This window comes from Lipotes vexillifer, unplaced genomic scaffold (genome assembly GCF_000442215.2).
Source record: "Lipotes vexillifer unplaced genomic scaffold, Lipotes_vexillifer_v1.1 scaffold1041, whole genome shotgun sequence".
In the NCBI taxonomy this organism is placed as follows: domain Eukaryota; kingdom Metazoa; phylum Chordata; class Mammalia; order Artiodactyla; family Lipotidae; genus Lipotes; species Lipotes vexillifer.
This window is the reverse complement of record NW_006775616.1, coordinates 666,881-687,836: the sequence shown is the minus strand read 5'-3', so window position 1 is coordinate 687,836 and position 20,956 is coordinate 666,881. Positions and strand designations below refer to the sequence as shown.

The 20,956-nt window shown below is 36.7% G+C and overlaps 1 protein-coding gene across 2 annotated transcripts in view; it reads right to left on the bottom strand.

Moving 5' to 3' along the window:
- CNTN6 (contactin 6) overlaps positions 1-20,956 on the bottom strand; it is a 293,689-nt gene that overhangs the window by 232,696 nt on the left and 40,037 nt on the right. Inside the window, exons 3-5 of one of the 2 annotated variants that reach the window (XM_007450033.1) lie at positions 20,106-20,112; positions 20,063-20,065; positions 1,940-2,060 (exon numbers count right to left, since the gene is read on the bottom strand). The exons of the other annotated variant lie outside the window; for it this stretch is intronic. Coding sequence (XP_007450095.1) covers positions 1,940-1,994 — 55 coding nt within the window. The 5' untranslated portion in view covers positions 1,995-2,060; positions 20,063-20,065; positions 20,106-20,112. The remainder of the gene's footprint in view (positions 1-1,939; positions 2,061-20,062; positions 20,066-20,105; positions 20,113-20,956) is intronic. 2 annotated transcript variants of the gene reach the window in all.

The window sequence follows — 20,956 nt, the reverse complement described above, 5'->3', positions numbered from 1 at the left end:
GTTTAGCTCAGATTATCTTATTTAAATAGCTATGGCTTATAAAAAAAGATCCAATCTGTTCTTTCACAAGAAAATTGTACACCAAGGACATATGATTATTTTTCCCTTTAGGATAAAGCAAAAAGACATGTTGAATCACATACGGTTTCGATAAATAAAAGTTAACAGAAGAACTGGAGGATTTTTCATATCTGATATGTGCTCTGAAAATTATAATTTATTTTTTTTACCATAAAGGTTCTTCTAGAGATACTGTGTTGATTCAATATAGATATTTAAAGGGCAAAATGTTAATGTTAAATTTTGACGGGAAGCTGAAACTTGATGGTAGAAATATAATTTTTATTCACATATGTGTAATTTGGGGGCACCTTGATGCAGCTTTTTTTATCTATTTCAAAAAAAATATTTTTATTTAACTCTGATTCTTTATTACAGAGAGTTAGAAGTGACATGAATCAAAATAATGTTATAAGTTTGAATAAACATGATATGGCTGTAGCACTTCTAGCCACTAGATTCTCTAGTAGTAAAAATACTTTTATTTAAATGGTTTTCTGATTCTAATAGTTGTTTTCTGCATATTTTAGCCTTCTCATAGCTTTTAAGATTAGAAATCTTTCCACTTCTTAGAATTGTCATTAAATATTTGTCTCTTACAATTACTGTGTTTCTGGCTTGTAGGTTACTATATTTGTTCCTGTGTTTCTCCCAGTATATTAGGGCTTTGTCATGAACATTGGAAAGTTCAATAGTACCCCCTACCACAGTTGATGGGAAGCAGTATGTTGTAATAGAAGAGCTGCTCTGGCAATCAAATGACCCGGACAATATCCATGCTCTGTGGCAACTCACATAGGTAAGCTTGAAAATTCAGAACAGAATTCTGTGTTCTTAGTAGACTATGGTTGATTATGTACAAAAACAGCTACTAGTATCCCCTTTACTGTTTCCATGCCCCTTTACAGTGTAACTTTGTGGCTTTTCTATCAAGAGATGCAGTATATTTTCATATCTCTTGAATCTGGACTGATTGTGTGACTTGGAATTGTTAAAAGAATGCAGCAAAAATGACATTGTGTCAGTTACAAGCCTTGACATTAAAAAAAACTTGCATACTTCTGATTTCTCTTGGAGCTCTAAGCAGGCACTATGTGAAGGAGCCCAAACTCACAGAGGATGAAAGAACCCTTGGCCCAGGGCAGAGACAGCCCAGTGGTCTCAGCTGAGAATATCCTAGACTAGCCAGATCCCAGATGACCCAGTAGCTAAGCACAGATGTAAAGTACTCAGGCAAAATCAAAAGAATAGCTCAGTTGATCCCATTTAAAATTGCCAACCTATAGACTTAACTAAATACGTGGTAATTCGTTATTTTAATCCATTCAGATGTGCGATGGTTTATTACATGGCAAAAGCTAACTGATACACAGACTTAATATATTTTAGTTGAGTGAAAGGATATATCATTGAAATGGAAAGAAAAAATATTTCTAAAGTTATTCTACTTCTGATGTGAAATTCTATATTACTTTTTCTTCTATACCAATATAGCTGTTTTTTAATCCATACCAAATTCTAAATTTGAGGAGAAATATACATTTCTATTTTAATTTTTAAAGACCACTCTAAAGAAAATAAAAAAGAAATATTCTTCATTGTTTATTGATAAGAAAATTACTTAATCACATTTTTACTATAAAAATTTCATGTGACAATTTATAATTGAAATAATCTTAGTTCTGTTTAAAAATGGCACTTGGTTTATTTTTTAAGGATTAAACTCTCTATATTAGCCATAGAGATTACCTTCAAAATTTTATCATTTTAGTCATTTAAATAACATAAGTATTTTATATTTGAAAATTGCTTCCCCTGCAGAGAAAAATAAAATGCCAATAGATTATCAAACAAAACTCATAATAATAGAACACTTTACCTGCATAAGTATTTATGAGTGTCAGCAGAATTACCAATTTCCAAAGCAACCTCATTTCCACTTTCTGAGGTCAAAATTTCTCCCATACAATCAGCTGGAAAGAAAATGTCTATCTTCCAGTCTGAAAGAAAAAAAAATTGTCATGAAATGACAAATATACAAACATGCATATTGTAAAGTATGTATGAATTGTTGCATATTCATTCAAGTTGATATTAAAATATTAACCTAAATAAAGCAACCTAAAGGTCTGCTTTATATATATGTGTGTAGTTTGTAAATTTCCATAATTTCAGCTCATATTTCCATAATTTCAATTCATATCTTAGAAATACATGTCATTTGCTATAAAATTTGCTGTAGTAGTTTATGGGCTGGAGTACAATTCAATTGAATGTATTCTATGTGGATTAAAACTTTCATGAGTATAATTTTAAATTCGGTTCTTTTGGAAATGTTAGAGAGGTTTAAAAACATGTTAAATCAACTCCCACAATTCTGTTGGTGACTTTTATTTTTGATTTTACACCATTAGGAATAAGGTAAAATATTACTCTATCTTATATATATTAACAGTGATTTTATACATTTCATGGATTTTTAAGTGTTTTTTTTATCAGTAGTATTCTCAATATATTGAGAATATATTCATTGGGAAACATTATTTTCCTGTTGTTACTAGAACTAAAATTAATATTGTGCTACAAAATTTCTGCTGGAACTCAGTTTCTGGAAGTATTATCTTTCAAGTGTGAGACATACTTTTCCTTTGTGATCACATCACAATTTTCTCTAATTTATTTTGACATTTAAGCTTTCCAGTGATAAATGAAATCAAGATAAAGTGTTTGTTCAGCCTTTACTCCAAAAGTGAAATCTAGTAAGCAGCTCATAAAGCTCATAATCTCAAAAAAGTATAGAATAAAGTCACGTAGGTCACATTTGATAAAATTATTATATATCAAATGATAGGACCCTTTGGAAACTTTTAACTTAGTGCAAATATATTTTTTTGCAACTTCAAATATCTCTTGGAAGCATGTGGATTTTAAGTGTAAGTCTAGTAAAAAAAAAATTTTTTTTTGATCATTTCCTGATATATTTTTAAATTGTAAAAATCTTTAATTTCTTTGTTACTAGTTACTTCAACTTAAACCCCTAACAGTGACCATATTCAACTTTAAGTCTTTATAAAATCCAAGTTAAATGCTTTCAAATTTAATCTAGGAATAAAAATCAAAAAGAAAATAAACAATATTCAGGTTAATATGCTATGCTGAGTTGACAATGTCCTTCCAGAAATTCTCTCATATCTTACATCGTCTTTGCATTCTCTTTGACACCACAGGTTCTAAGTTCTTAACCCCGTACATTTAAGTGAAATTATATACTATATCCATTCATTAATTTATATTTTTTCAAGAAATATTTATTTATTTATATTTATTCTCTGCCAGACATTAGGTACTTTGGTGTTAGTAGTGAATCTAAAACCCTTCATTTCTACCCTTGAGGTCTTGCCATCTTTTAAGAGACACAGACTTTTAAGAAAAACAGCAAAATCAAACACACACACACACACACACACACACACACACACACACTGATAAATAGTTAGGTGTAGTAAATATGGTAATACTTTGAAGAAAACAAGTGCAGTCTATGAGATCTATGAGGTGGGGTTCAAGTAGTATTTTTGAACGGAGGCTTGAAAAATGAGTATGCTTTAGCCAGGCAAAGAGTACATGTACATGAGGTAAGGAGCATAGGAGAGCAGGGATTAAGATAGGTAAGATGTAGAAGGAGACTACTAGCTATCTAAGCAAAAGGGAGAGAGCATGACAAGGTCCTGAAGCAGGCCTGAGTTTGCATTTTCAAAGACCTGACAAAGATCCAGTTCGCTATACAGAAGGACAGTGACATGAGACAAGGTTGGAGAAGGACAAAGAGGTTAAACTCTGGGCCATGTTGATGAGTATGTATGTTGTACTTCCACATTATAATGAGGATTTTTAAGCAGGACAGACTGAATTTAATATACATTGTACAAACATCACTGGCTGATGTGGAGAATGGAAGGGGTGGAGTAAAAAGTAAAAACTTATAATTACCAATTTATCTGAAGGGCATTCATTATTTTTTGCAACCAAACAATTCCTCCCCCTTCTTCTGATTAAAGCTCTGTGGTTTTTTGTTTTTGTCTTTGTTTTTGTTTTTTTAGGAACCACCTCCCTACACACCCTCAGTCCATATAATGAGAGTGAGATTTCTTTCACCTCCTAGCTCGAGGGATGAGGATGTGACCAGGGCTATGTCAATCAGGAATCCATTCCCCTGGCTACAATGTTTTGTAAAAGGATGGGCATGTAGCCTAAGCCAAACCAGTGACAACAAAGCCAAGACCTTTGTCAATAATATTAAGACAGTTAAGTTGTTAAGATATAAGCTGTTGATCCAATGTAATACAAAATTTTGCAAGTCCTATCTTGACACAATTTTGAAAGCATGGCTAAAATCTCTCAATTCCCCTTAGCAGACAGTTTGCTGAGTCCCCACCCCAACTTCTTCCCTTATCAGGCCCTGACACTTCTGGGTTATAATGCACACAAACCAATTTCCAGAGGCCTGCAGTTACCTAACAACCAGGAATGGCCCTTCTTCCTAGGGCTGACAGAATTATTCAAAATACTCAATCTCAAGGATGCCCTCGAAACTTAGCTAACACTACCCCACTTGCCATACATTAGCTGCTCTTATCCTATCCATACATACTTGTCATACATAAGTCCCAGCTTGCTATTATCCTGTCCCTGGGTATACTTCCGTGAATACCCCTTCTCTCATTTGGATCTGTAGGAAACAAGAGTTTTGCTTCATATATCCCAGTTTCACATATCTGAGTGTTATTATGTTGTGTTCCTCCATCTAAAGAACCTGTAGTCATAGCTGATATCATGACATTATGAAATGCCATGCTTAAAATGTGGAATTCCCAGATGTGAATGAATAAGACAAAATCTTTGCCCGATCCAGTTTGGGTTGTAATTTTTTTTGTCTCTTGCAAACAAAATTATCTGACTAGTGTATTCATTTTTCAGCCTGAATTTATATAAAGTTTTTCTTAAAGACTCCAGTGCAAACTGACATGATATATATACCCCTTGAGCCTCGTATTTATCAAAGACTCCATTATATTGCCAGCATTTTCATATATTATCTTGAAGATAAAGCTGTATGTAACGCTTGCTCCTAATACATGGTATGGTATGTAATGTAGAGCTCATAGGTATTCAGTAAGTAGGTGTCTGGTTTGTATTTGACAACCAAACAATCTAGTATTATCAAGAAAAAGACTAAACTGGGAATCTAGAGACTTTGCTTCTACTACTGTCTTTCTCTTAACCAGCTTATTAATATTGGCTGTTTCATTTATAATCACAATGATTGTCAGCTTCCTCTTATGAAAAAGGAAGTGTTTGACCTAGAGATCACCCTTAAATTTCTTCCAGCTCTGATAATCTAAGCTTGTTTGATTCAACCAGGTATCTAACTTCATAGCACATATTTCCCTTTATCATCTGATTGCTTATCAACATCCTCTAATGAGGGCCAAGTCCAAGAGATATTTTATTTTGCAATGCTCTATAAAGATAGCCTAAATAGCTAATATTTATGCATCAGTTGCCGTTTGTAAAAGTTCCATTTGTAAAAGTTTAAATTGCCTGAGGAGGGAGAATACACTGGCTCAATGAGAACAATCCAGATAAGAAGAGTCTGGTAATTTACTCACAGGAAAAAGGGATAGAAATATTCAGTAGCTAAAATTTATGCTGGGCACTGACACGCAAAATAGCCACAGGAATTATTTCTAGGTTCCTAGAATCCTAAAGATTGCTTGAGGCAAAATAAAGGAGGCCAGTATATAAACTTAACTTAAAAGAACTTCCCAAAGCTCTAAAAAAGTTTCAAAAATGCATCACCAGCACTTTGTTTTAGATGAGGTTTATAAACCATGCAATCTTTAAATATCATTTTGGCCTGAAGAAGTGGGTGTCTTGGTTCATAACCCAGCTGCTGAGGTTATTGTTCTATTATTACTGGACAAGCTTGTCCCCTCCAGACCATATGTGTTTCTTTTTCCTCTCATGGAATTTCTCAGTGCAAAAGTAACAATTTCAAACACTTCAACACAAGAATATGTGTAGGTACACAATTTCTTTCTTGTAATCCCCCCCCAAATTTGTTTTAAATCTCTGAAAGTTGAAATACCCTTGTACGTTGAGTGGCAAAATTAATTTGGTGGTAAAATCTGTACCAAATTAATGTAAGCTTGTTTAGTCTGTTTCATCTAACTTAGCATGAATATTTAGGTTTTGCTGTTGAACAGAAAGTGTTGGTTGATGATAGAGCTGTTCAGCCCACTGAAGGTATTGTCTAAATATGTGTAAATTTGAACATTGCCTTTCTAAAGACCAATGTAGGGATCAGCAAACTGAAGTCTTCTGACCAAATTCAGTCTCCTGCCTGTTTTTGTAAGTAAAGTTTCACTGGAACCCAGCATACCTATTTATTTATGTACTGTCTATGGTTGCTTTTGTGTTACAAACGCAGAGTTGAGTAGTTGTGCCAGAGACCATATGGCCCTCAAAAGTGAAAATATTTACTATCTGGCCCTTTATAACCTTAGGGCTTCTGGAAGTTCTGTTGCTGATCTCTGGTCTAATATATTCTAAAGTCTAAAAACATTTGGCTGTGAAGATTTCAGGTAAAGGAATGTGGAACTCTATTTCTCTAACCCCATGTATACATACTCAGCAAGAATTGCACATGTTTAGCAAAAAAAATAAATGGGTCTTGATTCTGAAGTAGCTTCGGACTGTATCGTAACTTAATAGGATATCTTCTTACCACGTGTCCCCAGTCAGCATCTGACCCCCAGATGGCACAGGAGAGAAGAGTTTAGAGATGATTGCTGTGACTGTGAGTTTGTACCTAAGACTGATTGTTCTTAACCCACACAACACAAACATTTCCTTCATTTGGTTCAGAATAACCCATTTTGTTTTCAAATAGAAAGCCATCACTCAATCTATTTCTTGGCCATAAAACCATTCGTCAGTCTATGAATGTGCTACAAATGCTTGTAAACCAGGAATGATTAGGAAGTTAAGTATTGGCTCAACTTTAGGTAATAGAGTAATTCTGGGAGGTTGTTGCCATTTTAAATTGTGGTGTGCCCAGCAGACATGGGAGACAATGGGTGCTACCAAAAGAGAGATGGAATGCATCTTTGCTGTTTAGCTTTTACAAAAGTACCTTCCAACTTCTCTTTGCACTGAGAGCTACCAACATTTGCTTAAGCAAAATGGTGGGTGGATGTGCACGTACAGTTTTGTAACAAGCCTTTGAAAGGGGCTCATGAAGGATTCTACTTGGTACTCAATAACTACACTTACAAGCTACAGAGAATGCCTAAGATAACCTAACACATCACATTGAATGACAGAAGAATGGGGAGCTATTCTTGTCTGTCTCAACTTGATGCTCTTTAATATCTGTAGATACATCTATGTGATACCAATTTGGGTGACAGACAATTTTGTTAATCGGTACATACAGTGTGTAAAAATCCTCAGGTCGGGCTTCCCTGGTGGCGCAGTGGTTGAGAGTACACCTGCCGATGCAGGGGACGCGGGTTCGTGCCCCGGTCTGGGAGGATCCCACATGCCGCGGAGCGGCTGGGCCCGTGAGCCATGGCCGCTGAGCCTGCGTGTCTGTAGCCTGTGCTCCGCAACGGGAGGGGCCACAGCAGTGAGAGGCCCGCTTACAGCCAAAAAAAAAATCCTCAGGTCTATTACATATTGTACCTGTTTCTTGCCCTTTTTGCATTATCTGAAATGATTTTCTCACTTTGGTAGTGGGAAAAAGAAGCAACTACTCATTGGCTTTAATGGTCACTATAAATACAGGGTAATATAATGACCAATAGAGGAATATTACTTAAAATATTGCCAACTTCTCTCTATGTGTATTAACTGTGCTGCTTTAACATGAAAGGAAATCATTGTTGCAAGTGCATTACTCCTAATGGGCTTATTCTTCCTCTACTTATAGCAACATTGCTTTGACATTGAAGAATTTCATAGCAGAGATTAAGATCCATTTTCAGATGGCATGTTCATCATCAGAACAAATGTGCTCAGCACTAATTGCCCTTTTGTTTTTAATTGACCACTTAATTAACTGCACTAGATAAATTAAAAATCTCAAATCCATTTTCTTCAGGTAGCCCCACTGTTTTATTTCAGTATGATAAAAATCTGTGGCCAGATAGAAGGGAAGATGCTTAATAATTTTACAACAGATTTCCAACCTCAGCATTCATGGAGTTATTTACTATCAAATTAAATCAATAATAAATTAAAAAATGAAATATTTATGATCTGAAAAATCTGATTTAGACTAGGAAACCCCATCTGCCTTTAAGTCAGGCAAAGTAGCAAGATAAATTATGCCATCACAGTCTTTGTTTTCAGAATATAATGCAATCACTTATGATAATTGTTATGCCAGCTCTCAAAATAGGCAGTCAAAATAGATGATAGATTAGCAGAAAGATATAACACAGCGTGTTTAATGCAATCATAGAAGAAACATTCCTTCTTTTCTTCAAGGAGACATGATTACATGTTAAGTTGTTAACAGCATGAAATAAATGCAAATATGTTTGTTATGAAAATAGTTAGAATCATTTCTACACATTTTCTTATTAGCAAAACCAAGCTGTACGACTTAACCTAGTCATCAATAGTCTATCTCATTTGGCTTTTGCTTGAGGCAGTGGAGTCTTGCTGAAAGAGACCAACGTGAAGAAATTAGTTTTTTAAGTGATAAGAAATCATCTTTTCAATGAATTTCAGAATTGAAAGAAAGTACAGATCTTCCTCGATTTACAATGGGGTTATGCACCAATAACCCCAATATAAGTTGAAAATATCGTAATTCAACAATGCATTTAATACACCTAACCTACTGAGCGGCATAGCTTAATCTAGCCTACTTTAAACATGTTCAGAACACTTACATTAGCCTACAGCTGGGCAAAATCATCTAACCCAAAGCCTCTTTTATAGTAAAGTGTTGAATATCTCTTGTAATACGTTGAGTATTGTATTGAAAGTGAAAAACAGAATTGTTGTAAGTGTATCAGTTGTTTATCTATGTGATTGGGGGACTGACTGGGAGCTGTAGCTGCCCAGCATCATGAGATAGGAGCCTACGGCATATTGCTAACCTGGGAGAAGATCAGGGTTCAACATTCAAAGTAAAGTTGAATTTGAAACATCATACGTTGGGGTCCATCTGTGTAGAGATAATATTGCTTTCGTAGGGGAGGAAACTGAGGCCTCAAAGGAGTAAATAATTATCTCTATTCAGTTCATGACCTAGAGTGAGACCTGAGGGCGGATCCCTGATAGAGAGTCCTCCCTACTGCATGCCCTTTTTGATCTGTGACACTGGACCTGTCACCTAAGTATAGCTTCAGCCTCTGTGAGCCTATTTTCCCAACTGAAAAATGCAGGTAATTATATCTCATAGAAATGCTGTCGGTGTCTCTATTAACCAGACTAAGAGAATCAGGGTGGGTGATAATGTAGTTTGGAGGATTTGTAATGTCAACTCTCATCTCTGAAAACGGTGACAAGAAATATTTGCTGTTCAGGCAAACCTAACTTTATTAGACTTACTACAGCAAGAGAGACTATAAGTTGAAATAGTCTTAGTACTACCTCAGAAGGGGAAGTTATGGATTATATTTATAGGATTTTATGGCCTGAGCTGAGTGATTTTAAGGTTGATCTTGCAAGATGAAGAACTGACTAGAAATAGGCAGAGTTCATGGTGCAATAGCTTTAGATTGATGGGCGCCATGTGGTTAGATTCTTGATGTAGGTCTTGATGTTGTTCTGGAAATGAAAGTTTTATCCTATAGAAGTGAATACTTCCTAAAGCAAATAACTAAATTACTTTGCTTTCAGTATCATTTAACACAGGGATAGGGAATTATGCCAGTTTCAGTTCTCAGTAATGGGTTGAATAATAAGATGGACAGACTGCTAACCAAGCACCAAAGCAGAAAGGAGTTGGGAAATTTTTCTGTAAGAATCAGATAGGAAATAACTTTCGCTTTTACAGATCATTCCGCCTCTGTTGCCACTACTAAACAGGACTGTTGTAGCAAAAAAGCAGCCATAGACAAGACATTAACAAATGGGAGTGGCTGTGTTCTAATAAAACTTTATTTACAAAAAAGTGATCAAGGGTAGCATTTAATCCAAGGCCACAATTTGCCAACCCCTGTCTAAAGAATGGCATGGAGAGAAGTTTCTAGTGGGAAGTTATCAGCCCAACCCTACTGAATAGTTGAGTAACCTCGGGAATGATAAGAAGCTGGGAGGGAGAGTGAGTATATCAGATACAAGATATATTCAGAAATATAATTCAGAAATATCTTGATTAAAACAAATGGAGTATAGTCATTTGCCCTATTCTTTTTAATCTAAATAATTCTGAATTTTGCTACTGATATCTATGTTACCTATATGATATATATTATAATGTATATGATATACATATATCATACATAGATAAGTTTAACAGTAAGAAGCAGATTAGTTTTCTTTTCACTCTTTTTGCTTCTTCCTGTATTCCAAATTAAAAAAAGGGCTAAAGAAAACAAGAATATTTATAGCAAGATCCTACTGAAACAACTGTGCATACGAAGCATTTTGTTTGTTTGTTTTGTTTGGGGGAATATACATAAGCTTATTTGGGAACAGTATTAGAGCATCAGAGGAAAAAAAATTTACTTCTTTATGTGCTTAAGAAAAAGCAGTAAGACTGGGGGAAAATTTTCTTTTTTTCTGCTTTGCTAAATTTGTCAAATTAAAGAAAAACAAAGCAAAACAGATTGGTATAGGCCAAAACAATATCTAAATCTAATAAGATGGTATTTAATAAGAGTACATATTAAGTTTTAGGTTTAAAACATTGATCTACTTATTCAGCATAGGAGCACATGGGGAAAAGAGACTTTACATCATTTCAAGTTAGAAAAACAAACACATTATGGGGTGATTCTAGGCCAACATTCAATATTTGCTTATCTTTTGACATAGTTGCTGAAAATCAGATGTAACTGAGGTTGCATTAATAAAAGCATAGTGTCCAAAACAAGGGAGGTGCTATTTCTACCTTAACGTGTGCTTATGTAACCACATAGGGGGATTGTATTCTCTTCTCAACATCAAGGCTTAAGAGAAATTTTTACAAATTGAAAGCCTCTCCTAGGGAGCAGGGTGAGGATGATGAAGTGGCTGGGAGCTTATGAGGGTCACTGGAAAAAAAATGAGTATGCTTAGCCTGGGGAAGAGAGGATTTAGCAGGCAGAGGAGAACCATCTTCAAATATTTGAAGGGCTGTGTGTGGAAGAAGGATTAGACTTATTATTTGTGTCTCAGGAGAGCAGAATTGGGACCAAAGAGTAGACATTTCAGGGCAGCAAATTTCAGCTTAATATCAGCCCAGAGCATTTTAACAAGTAGAATTGTCCAGCCAGTGGTTAAGTGCACTGGCTTTGAAACCTAGACTTTCTAGGTTTGTATCTCAAAACTTACAGTCACTTAATAGCTTTGTGACTTTAGAGGAAGTAAAATACCATCTCTGAGCCTTAGTTTTATGATAATGACAATGGAAAAAGTACTATCTACTGCATGGGTTTATATAAGGATTCAGTGAGATTGTGCATACAAAGAGAAAAGTGGTTTCTCCCTGAGATACCAAGTTCTTTATGACTAGGCATATAGAAGGAGCAGCTAGATGACAACTTCTCTGGAATATTATAGAGGGCATTTCTGCACCAAGTAGAAGGTTAAGCTAGATGACTTCTTAAGCCCTTCAAAACTTGTATCTTTTATTTCCATATAGGAGCAGGAAGCTGAAAATCCTCTGTACCAGGGATCATTAGGTGGTGGTCCAAAAGCTGGATTCCCCTAGAAGAACACTTGAAAATTGGGAAACCAGAATAAAAAGGAACATTCTGGCTTCTCTTTAAGTATCTGAAGACTTGGTGTCAATGGTTCACATTTCTACATGGTTAAGAAGCTGAATCCAGCCTCTGTACCCCAGCACTGAATTAAATCTTGGAGACAGAGTTTTGGGTGAAGTAGAAAAGAATAGCTTTATTGCTTTGCCAGGCAAAAGGGGCCACAGCAGGCTAATGCCAGCAAAGCTGTGTGTCCCCACTTGAAGAGGGTAGTGAGAAGTTCTATAGTAATGGTTCAAAGAGGGTGTGATCAGCTCATGGGCATTCTTCTGACTGGTTGGTGGTGAGGTAAGTGGGAGTCAGCATCAAACCTTCTGGTTTTGGGTGAAGTAGAAAAGAATAGCTTTATTGCTTTGCCAGGCAAAAGGGGCCACAGCAGGCTAATGCCAGCAAAGCTGTGTGTCCCCACTTGAAGAGGGTAGTGAGAAGTTCTATAGTAATGGTTCAAAGAGGGTGTGATCAGCTCATGGGCATTCTTCTGACTGGTTGGTGGTGAGGTAAGTGGGAGTCAGCATCATCAACCTTCTGGTTCCAACTGGTCTGGGGTCTGCATGCTTGTGGGCAGCATACCTTCACTAACTGTTAACTTCACTCACCTGATGGGGGTTTCAGTATCTACAAAGCAGCTTAAAGATATTGTTGTGTGTATCCCTTGATGGGGAACAGGACCTTGCCCCAAGGTGGCACTATTGTTTGTTTCTCCCCTGTCTCATGTCCCCTCCCTTCCCTAATAACAGCTGCTTGAATCTGCCAGTTGGAACTCAGGAAAGGTCATGGAGACTGAATAAAGCCTATTTCTTTTAATCAAAGAACTAGGGGACACAGAAAGGTTTTTGAGCATAGGAGCCTCACAGGGCCCTGCTTGGTATCAGTAACAACACCTTTAAAAGGCACTAACAACAAGCATCAGCAGTGCTTGGCCCTTTAATATCATTTGCCTCAGTTTAGACAATAGACCCAGTTCGTCTAAGATCCAGCCCACCTTAGTCTCATATCACCTGCCTGATCTCTGAAGGCGGTGTATTGCCACTTCTGTCCTACATTAGCTAGGTGAGATAGCTGGAAGCAGTCCTTCTGGACTGCAGTCCTTTTGGACAGGATAGAAAAATAGGAGGAAGAGAATGAATGGGATACTGGCAGGCTGTCTGAAAGGGAAGATTAACAACAAAAGTATTAATAATATTAGTTTTTGAATACTGACCAGTTACCAGGCTCTATGTCAAGGACTGTATGTACATCGTCTCATTTAATCTTTACATCAGTCCTATAAAGTGTGTAAAATGATTGCTTTCCTTTAATGGGTGAGGGTACTAAAGCTTGGAGGGGTAAATACTTGTGCAAAGGTGTGCCCAGCTAATAAATGGCAGAAAAGTTTCTCATCTGACCAGTATCTGTTCCAATTCTGAACCTTTGCTTTCCTCCACAATGGCCAATCTTACAAACTTTACAATTTTGCCTAAAGCCAGTCCTGGGAGATTCAGTTCTAATTTCTGAGCAAACATATTTCTGATAGGAAAGATCTCTTCCTATCAGAGTTGCAAAGGGAAGATTGCTCCTTCATTGTGAATAACCTGAACTGTTATGAATCTATATGGCACAATGCAATGTTTCCCACAGTGTGCTTTTTGGACTTAAAAAAAAGTAGCATGTAGTCAAATACTATGCAAAATGCAAGGTTAAATAAGGTGAACAAGTTCTTTCCTGTAGGATTTCTCAGTGTCTCTACTCTTCTAATGCACATTATAGAATCTCAGGAGAAGGGTACATACTGTTTCTTAGACTTCCGTGATCCTGGGATTCTGTTTTCTTCAGTGTTTACCCTAGAGTGAATGAATGCTCCATAACACAAACCTAATAGAGAGAAAAGAGCCCTGGACCAGAAATGCAATGGTATCAAAGTCCCAACTCTGCCAACAGCTAGCTATGTGATCTAAGTCTTGTAACCTCTGTTCTTATGTTGGGACAGTAATATCTGTCCTACTGACTGCTCCAAATTTTTATAGGGATCAACTAAAAGAGGATTTAAAAGAGCTCTCTAAATTGAAAAAAGCCCAAGATATGCATAAGGGATTAAATGACTAATGTTTCTGTCTCCTACATAACTGATCAGGGAAATGGGCTAGATTTTAATCACTTTCATGCCAATCAGTGATTTTCTGACCACACGTAATGTTGTATCTTTTTAAAATGCATGAATGTGTGAATTTTCTGATCTACCTGGAAAGAATTATCAAAATATTATCTATATATTCATATTGTCATGAATACATTAAAGCTATGCAATTGTAAGCTCTCTGCTGAGAAAGAACACACTTTCTTCCAAGGCTATCTATTAAGGAAGGAAAGAGGAAAGAAATAGTGAGTACTCATAGCAGGATGTACACTGATTCCATTCTCTTCCCTTTGGCTAAGGTTCATGGTCCCCAGCCCCTGGACAATTGGACCTTTTGCCTTCTCTTCCATCAAGCTGTCCCCTGATATGTGCTCCCGTTGGCAGTCCTGACCTCACAGAAATAGGAGTCATCTCCGGAGGAAAATGCAGTTGCCTGTCAACACTGTCGCTGTAAAACTGGGAAATTCCTCTGCTATTGAGAAGCTAGAATTTCTAAAATAAGAAAAATAAAAAGGAGAGAGAGAAAAAAATAACTCATTTGGCAACAGGGAATGGCACTGAACCTTGGTCTCTTAAGTACCCCATTCCTTGGCTTTTTGAAGTTGCAGAAATGCAGATCAGGCTTTCTGTTGAGTGTGTTACTCTCGCTAAATACATGGTCCCCGGGAGGAAAGATGCTGTGGCCTGGGGCATGGGGGACAGACCTCATTCCCCAGCCCTTTGCTCATTCTTTCACCTTTGGAGATGGCTTTTGTAGGTAAGGGGAAAAAAAGTCATCTGGTGACCTGACGATACACTTCCCCAAAGGCAGGGTATTAAGAAGTTATCTCAGATTTCTCCCAGTTCATGCCCGCTTCCTGCCTTCTTACTAATAGGACCTAAACTGCCTTCCAATACCTGGATCTCATGTTTATATAAATAGTACCCCACTTTTGTAAATTGATATATAGTGTGAAAAGTGCTTTCTCAAATAAAATGTCTCACTTTGATTTTTTTTTTAATTACCAAGAAAAACAAAAAGTGAGGCTCCGAGAGATTAATTAACTTTCCTGGAGTCAGCCAGGATAAAGTATGCATACTCTTTTCAAAGTATTGTTTTATATTTTCCACCCTCTAAATTTTGGTGACTTGGGACAAAACTGTATTCTAATTTATATCCAGATCTAGGTAAGGGTATTGTGAGCTGTGAACAGTGGGGAGGGAATAACAGGAGGATGTGAAAAGCACTCTTAGAGGAAAGGAGCAGTACCTTCTGCAGAGGTTCCCCGTGGGCAGACTGGCCCAGTGAAAACATCACTGGACCAGGAATCCAAAGAGCTCAGAGACAGTCCACCACTGCCAGTAACCAGTTACATAATCTTAGTAAATCCAGCAACATTTCTGGTCTCAGAATTCTATGCTGAGATGGGAGAGCAGGCAATTCAACAGAAACAAGTAGGGGGCAGGCTTCCAAATAATGTAACACTACTTCAAGTATTGGGTCAAAAGCATATAGGTAGTATGTGGCTGAGCTGGACCTTGGACCTAGGTCTTTTGATTTTAAGACTAAGGCCCTTTCCATATTATATATAGGAAGCACAGGATTGATGTCAGTGATCTGGACATATATACTTGGAATTATTCTGAAAAAGACATTAATTGGTTTCCAGAACAGTAGGCAACTTGAATGTAAGGGTAGTTTTAGGAAAATATCTAAAGTGGGACAGGCTGTAGTGAGACTAAGGGCAGAGTGGTGCTCTTAAAACTGCCTTTTGTTCAGTCCCTATGGCCGCTTACTAGACTAAGCAGATCTGTGGAAGGAAAGAGAACACCAGAAAACAGCCACGTTTCCACTACAGTAGTTTCCTTTCTCTGCATAATGTAAACAAAAGGCCATGATTCTGGGGAATAGCTCCCAACCCAATCCAGCAGTCCATTTTGCATATAGGTAGATGCCCACTACTGCCCTGAACTCCTATGTGCAAGAGGGCATTGGTTCTATTAGGCCACCATGTCTGAAGGGACATGGAAAGGATGACAGAGTCATTGACTCAGTGGCTTTGAGCTTTTCAAGAGGAGACAGTGGTAGCTGAAGGTCTGTGCTCTGTAGCCATGCTTCCTCCTTTCAATCCAGCCTCTGCCTCTCATTCAGTAAGGAATTTGGTACAGGTTACCTAACTCTTCTGTGCCTTCGTTTCCTCATCAGTAAAATGGGAATAATAATAGTAGCTACTTCCCAAGTCTGAGGTGAGGATAAGTTAATTCATATAAACTGCTTTGAAGAGTATCTCATATGAAACCAGAGCTCACTAAATAATAGCTGCTATTATTGTTGTCATCATTATTGTTATTATTATTAAGTACAAAACAACCAAATTTAAAAGATCAGGTCATTTTCAAGGATGCTTCTATCTTTGATTATGTTGGTCCATCTTCCTAGAATTCTCCAATTTTAGAATTCTGCCAAGATTCAATGACCTTTATCCCATGAAGATTTTTATTATACCTTCATTTAGAAATGCTTTCACTTTCAACTTCTAATCAATTTATCTTTAATGAAGGAATGAATAAAATATTTAAGGTATGACTGCTTTTCCATAATATATTTTGCTGGTCTATTTTTCAGGATAGTGTATGTGAGTGTGTGTGTCCTTGTATGCAGGAAGGATCAAGTTACACTAATTCACTGAGCAGGTGAATGGTTGCTACTTATGACTTCAATGTATTTCAGGGGTGTTATGGAAAAAGCATTCAGAAGCAATAATAATTTTGAGAGTTATCATTCTCTTTGTTACCTTATAGAATTCAGTACAGTCTCCTTGAAAGGTGATACACTAGACCTTTTAAATAAGGGTAATGAAGAGAAGTACGTAGGCTTACCCTTGCCTGTCTTCAAGTGACTATTACCCAAACAGTCTAGGAAATAAGTGAAAGAAGAATTCTTTTTGCACGAAAGTGATTCCAGGCAAGGATGATATCACTTATCCTCCTCTTAACATCTTTTTCCAACCTATATGTCTGGTATGTCATCAATGGGACTTCCAGGCTTCCAGAAGAGGTATGACTTCTGAAAGGGCAGTGACTTTGGATTCTGCATCTGAATCTCCAATGGCTTAAACTTGGCCTCACAAGTGTAAAGTGGTACCTGGGTGCAACATATTTTTGGATTATTGGTTGCAAACAGATTTTAAAACGTTATGAGTTTGAAAACATATTGATCATGTTGCAAGATGTTATTTGGAGATTTTACAGTAAAAGAAATATAAGCACAGCTGCATATTTCAGAAATTTCAGTCCCAATTTGCTTGTCAGTTCCCAGAACATACTAGTTTTTCAGGGGATGTACATATATAAATAAGCTAAATGCATATAGAAAAGCATATATATCTTTTCTTTCCAAATAGCTTTCCTTCACTCTACCTGACATAAACTCCCTCATGTCCCCAGCCAGAATGGTATTTTTGGCACAATATTGTTCCTGACTTCTCTATTGCCTCCTGGGGACCTGCCTTTCAAACACCTAATGTGAATTTTCTCATGAATGCCAATGATACACGGCTACATTTTTCCTTCGAACTTTTCATCCCCCCAGGCACTCCAAGTACTCTGTAACTACTTCCAAGTTATCCATAATTAGATGGATAGCAATTACTTGTAATAGAGGGTGGAAAAGGCAAAGGGCATTTTTATTGGTTCTGGGAAGATTTAACTACATTGATACAGCATTTACTGAAAATCTCCATCACCCTAGAGCATGATGAATGGCCACCTCCATCTCAGCTCTGTCTCAGGAGGTTTCTGGGTACAAAGTGCCCTGAGGTCTCCTTTGCCACACAGAGAAGCTAGTCTCCATTCATTCTCTCATGTTAACTTCACTTGAGTTAAGTGAGCAGACAATACTTTATTCACTCCCAATTCAAATCAAAATAAAGTTTTAATTTGCTTCCCTGTCTTCTGGGGCTAATCTCCCTCATTGAACACTCATACTGCCATTAATTCAAGGAGAACAACCCCCTAAGCAGGCTTTGATTAGACTCGAAGGATTAATTGTTCCTTTGGAAGCTTGCACACAGCATCCACAGTATCAACAAGAACCTCCCTTTGTGTACCCCATACCCCAGGGCAGAATTGGGTATGAGACATGACCATCAGCAGCAGCAGATAATTCACACTCTACCTACTTCTGAGCACAGGTGCTAAATTTCTAGGATGCATATTATAGTGCTCCATCTTCCCTGCAGACCTACCATTTGCAGGTAGAATACAAAGACGTCAACTCCTGCTAAATGTCAGGAACTTTTATCATATAGGAGATGTCAGAACAGACTTTAGCAGAAGTTAGCTTTATGGAATATCTCCAGGGTCTGCCCCTAATGTTAATGGATCAACTTCCCAGTTGAAAAAAAATAGAGTTCTCAGTTCTTTTGCTATTCTTTATATTCTATGACTTCAACTTTATTATTTACATTCAAAGAATCTCTTGAGATAAAGTAAAATAGTACGTTTCAATAATTAGTTTAATAATGAGTTAATTAAGAAAGGATTCACTCTCCCCAACTCTAAGCTGAGTTCCATTTACAACAGCTCTTATAAACCAGCTTAGAGAAAGATGAGATGATTTATATGTTGACACAGAGAGGCAGAAGTTTTTCTGTGTATGTGTCTATCTTTTCATAAGGGTGAACTAATTTATTTATCAAACAGTATTTTCTTTTTCTGAGCTCCCCCAAAAGTAGACTGTGAGTCAAGGACTTTTTAATACAAAAAGGTTGGTTGGGAAGTTATCCTAAGAAACATGGGAAGGAAAGTGGCTTACTCAGACACAGAATGGAGCCAGTAAAAGTTTATTATCAGGCCAGTTGTCAGTGTGGTCAACGGGATCTCAGTCTCTCTGGGGAGTACTGGATGCAGAACAATGTTCAGTTATCCCAAATGAGGGGCACAGAAGATGAGTATTTATTTATCAATTTCTCAACCATACTTGATTGAGAGTTGGTTCTGGGAACATTAACTCTCAGGCAGTGCTAGTTTGGCCTGCATGAAGAAAAGCATGTTTCTCAGGCCAGAAACAGAGATAGTCAGGTTTTCACAGTCATCAGAGTTGTAGTGTGAATCCTGATGATAGGTATGGGGGTGGGAGATTCATTGAGAGCATGGACAACATCTGCTATAATTAGTAAATCTCTGCCATTTATTAGACATTGGGTTGTACATTAGCCTTGAAATAGAATCAGTTTCTTTTATAAAAATTGGACTTCAGCAAAGGTTTTTATTACTAGAACACCCGGATTATTGCTACCCATCAATCTTCTTGTTTTGCAGTTGGCTTTTTCATTAAGTAAAGAGGAGAGAAGACAGAACATTTTATAGGTAAGTCACACTAAAATTAAGGTTTGGCCTTTCAAACCAATTTTTAAACTCCATATTAAGGAAGCATGCTTTTTCTCAAAGGGATTTAATATTTAAAGTAGCAATAAAAAATTAAAGAAAGAAAACAAAATGTATTCTATGTAAATGAACACTGCCTGATGTAGATAGTTTTCAAAAGCATGACCTGGGAGTTTAAATCAGTAACTGTTGAAAATTACCTAGAAACTCATATCTAAAACCAATTCATGTACACTTAAATGTTTAAGTTACAGTACATACACCTCAAACACTTGTCACTTAGAAAGTGTTTTATGTTCCAGCATTGGTCCTACAAACTTGCTGGAGTTAAGAAAAGCATCTTATATTTATATATCATTTTGAATATTAAAATGCACCTCACATTCATATTTTTACTTAAACTTCATAAATGTATGTGAGAAAAGTATTATTCACATTTTATAAAAATGGATAGTGACAGTGCAAAAAGTCAGGTGATTTGCCATAGGTCACAAAACTAGGAAAAGTTGAAACCAAAAATCACCCCAAACCTTTTTACCAGCTTGTGCCTACATGCATGAAGACAATACAATTCCAGCTACTATTTCACTTGGAACTTTTGGTCAGACCAATAGGACCAAATTTCTTGAGTTGCCTGGGAATTGAAGGTTCCTGGGATGCAATACTTTGAGTTCTATTATCAGGGCCATCCCAGACAAACAGGGAAAATTGGGCCTTCTGCCTGGCACTTAAAATATGCACATAGTTTTAGAAGCATATGCTGAAGTCTTTGGTGCTTATACTGCTCTGTAGTTGTTCTGGAAAGTTACAGTTCTTTAATAACATACAGCTGATCTCTTAATCTTGATAATATTCTATGACTTGCTTTTTTAAATGAATCCACTTTTTCCTAAGTGGCTCCCAAGAATAGCATTAGCTATATTAGTATTCTAATACCCTTCCTGGAATATAGTTTACTCATTTTTCACTTATATTCATTTATATAAATCCTAAAAGGAAAACCATACAAATAAAAGAAGGCATACACCTAGTTGTTCCAATATTGAAATGAAGATTAGATGAGATAAGAAATGAAAAACTGCCTACCTAAAATAGCTTTATGGAACTTAATAGTACTCAGAAAGCTTGAATTATTAAAAGTCAATATCTTTCAGCTTGTAAGCTGAATATATTTGGGCTGCTAAAGGGAAAATCAGAAGTTCTAATGTTGTCATTTGTTTGATCAAAAACTATAGAAACAAACAGCCCCCTCAAGCGTGTTGTTCTGTAGAAATACGTGTATCTGTAAGAGGCTGTTGAATTTTAAAACTAATTAGGTGAATAGCTAGTGACTTTGTTTCCCTGAAACAAGCACAACTAAATTCCTCAATTTTCAACTCATTGATTCCATCCCTGCAGGGCAATCAATCATTAATCTATCTACATACCTGAG